This window comes from Lycium ferocissimum, chromosome 9 (assembly GCF_029784015.1).
Source record: "Lycium ferocissimum isolate CSIRO_LF1 chromosome 9, AGI_CSIRO_Lferr_CH_V1, whole genome shotgun sequence".
Classification (NCBI taxonomy): Eukaryota; Viridiplantae; Streptophyta; class Magnoliopsida; order Solanales; family Solanaceae; genus Lycium; species Lycium ferocissimum.
Genome location: NC_081350.1, coordinates 61,123,598 through 61,126,304, shown reverse-complemented (window position 1 = coordinate 61,126,304; position 2,707 = coordinate 61,123,598). Strand labels below are relative to the sequence as shown.

Sequence of the window (2,707 nt, the reverse complement as noted above, 5' to 3'; positions counted from 1 at the left end):
CGACTTGAATATCTTGTATCATCTTGGTAAGGCTAATGTGGTTGCTGATGCTTTGAGTAGAAAATCTATGGGCACGTTGGCTTATTTGCGTGCACATGACATGCCCATGGGGAAGGAAATTCGAAGACTTGCTAGTCTTGGGGTCAGACTTGATGAAACCAAAGATGGAGAGTTAGTGGGAATCACGCCATCACGGTCTGACATGGTGGAAAGGATAAAATCCAAGCAATATGATGATGAACTTTTGGCAAAGCTGAGAGATGGAGTGGAAAGGGTGAGTACACTTCATTTACTGTTGGTACTGGTGATAGTGTTCTGCGGTTGCAAGGACAATTGTGTGTTCCTGATGTTGATGGTCTTCGACAAGAATTAATGATGGAAGCTCATAGTTCCAAGTATTCGGTTCATCCGGGATCCACCAAAATGTATAAGGATTTGAAACAACACTATTGGTGGAAGAGCATGAAGGTTGATATTTCTAACTTTGTGGCTAAGTGTATAAACTGTCAACATGTAAAGGCTGAACATCAAAGGCCTGGAGGCCTAGCTCAGAATATCGAGATTCTGCAATGGAAGTGGGAGGAGATCAATATGGATTTCGTTGTAGGGTTACCTCGCACAAAGGCCAAGTTTGACTCGATTTGGGTTATTGTGGATAGACTCACAAAGTCTGCCCATTTTCTCCCTGTGAAGACGTCATATACCGCGGGGAGTACTCCAAGTTATATCTAAAAGAGATAGTTAGATTGCATGGTGTTCCGACATCGATTATATCTGACAGAGGTACGCAATTTACTGCTCATTTTTGGACATCCTTTCAGGAAGGGTTGGGAACTAGAGTGAAATTGAGCACTGCCTTTCATCCTCAAACTGACGGGCAGGCGGAGAGAACTATTCAGACTTTGGAAGATATGCTACGAGCTTGTGCAATCGATTTTGGAGGAAGTTGGGATGAACACCTACCTCTGGTGGAATTCGCTTACAACAATAGCTATCAAGCGAGTATTTAAATGGCTCCTTATGAGGCTCTTTATGGGAGGCGTTATCGATCTCCAATTGGTTGGTTTGAACCAACTGAGGTGGAATTGTTGGGTCCGAATTCAGTTCATGAAGCAATTGAGAAGGTTAATCTTATTGTGCAATGACTCAAGACAGCTCAGAGTCGACAGAAGTCCTATACCGATATGAGGCAACGTGAGCTAGAGTTTTCTGTCGGTGACAAGGTGTTCTTGAAAGTGTCGCCGATGAAGGGAGTAATGCGGTTTGGTAAAAAGGGAAACTTAGTCCCCATTTCATTGGCCCTTACGAGATTGTTAGGAAAATTGGGACGGTGGCTTATGAATTGAAGTTGCCATCCGATATGGCCATGGTGCACCCTGTGTTTCACGTTTCGATGTTGAGGTTGTACAAACCTGATCCTTCCTATGTGTTGAATCATGAACAAATTGAAATTAATGAAGGGTTAACCTATGAAGAGAAACCGGTTCAGATTCTAGATCGTCAAGTTAGAAGGTTGAGAACAAAGGATGTTGCATCGGTTAAAGTTTTATGGCGAAACCATAATACTGAGAAAGCTACTTGGGAAGCAGAGGAGGACATGAAGAAGAGATATCCCCACTTGTTCCCTATGGGAGGTATGAGCTAGTATTTTAAATTACTCATGGATGAATCGTCGTGTTTGTTCGAAGCAACTTGTGGTTTAGTGAATTCTTTTCTAGACTATTATTCTCATTCGAGGATGAATGAATCTTGGGGGGGGGGGGGGATAATGTAACATCCCGTAAATCCGTATAGAGTGTGAAAGCATTATATGAGTCCTTTGGAACCTTATATGTTGGGTTACGTGCATGACTTTAGGCTAAAGACCCAAGAGGAGATGGTCAAAATGAAAATTCACTATAGTTTGGCGAAAAGGAGGTTTGACGGTCGTCCTTTGTACCGTCGATCTGTTCGACGCTCCGTCCTTTGCACCATAGAAAGTAAGGAAGAGAAAGTTGCTCACTGAAAATTTCATGACTTTGATGGAGCAGATCGACGCTCCATCGATCTGTTCGACGCTCCGTCATTTGTACCATAGAATTGACCTAGCAAAAAGACCATTCGACGGAGCACATCGACGCTCCGTCGTTTGTACCGTCGATTGTGCCTGACGGGTTAAAATTATATAAGTTGCAAAATTTTAGTTTTCTTCCATTCTTTTCACTCTCAAAAACCTAAGGACGAAAATATCTCTCTAGGGCTCCAACACTAAGGTAAGAACATCTTAATCATTGATTATCAATCCTAACATCAAACCCATGATTCTTAACATGATTCTTGTGACTAAAACCTAGGGTTTGCAACATAATTCTTCCTAAAGTGATTCAAGCTAGGGTTTGGGTGTTCTTCACAAGAAAAGTGAATTGTTAAACTTTGTTTAACATACTAAGGTATGTCTCTCTTTTAAAAACCTCATCATGGATATATGTTTTTAAAAACCTCATCATGGATATATGTTTTCTTCTTAAAGATTCTTTATTGAATAAAGATGTGAACTTCTCATACAAAACCCTAATTCACGTTTTGATGGTGGTTGGTGTGCGTGAGGGGACAAGCCCACATCAAACCTTGATTGTATTATCCTCTATATACGTATATGAAATCATAATTATTTTCCTCCATAAGATATGATCAATAATGATTGGTTAATTATTGGTACTGATGTTTT

General features: G+C 40.9%; 1 protein-coding gene across 1 annotated transcript; it reads left to right on the top strand.

Annotated features, from left to right (window-relative positions):
* Window positions 1-1,010: 1,010 nt before the first annotated feature.
* On the top strand, window positions 1,011-1,645 carry LOC132032132 (uncharacterized). The gene is made up of 2 exons (XM_059421917.1): window positions 1,011-1,124; window positions 1,349-1,645. Exons 1-2 carry the CDS (start codon window positions 1,011-1,013, stop codon window positions 1,643-1,645), a joined length of 411 nt encoding a protein of 136 aa, XP_059277900.1.
* The last annotated feature ends 1,062 nt before the right edge of the window (window positions 1,646-2,707 follow it).

Coding starts and splice junctions, on each gene's coding strand:
- LOC132032132 (XM_059421917.1), top strand. CDS start 1,011: ATGGCTCCTTATGAGGCTCTTTATGGGAGGCGTTATCGATCTCCAATT. Junction 1,125..1,348: donor TTCATGAAGCAATTGAGAAG/GTTAATCTTATT, acceptor TATGAATTGAAG/TTGCCATCCGATATGGCCAT.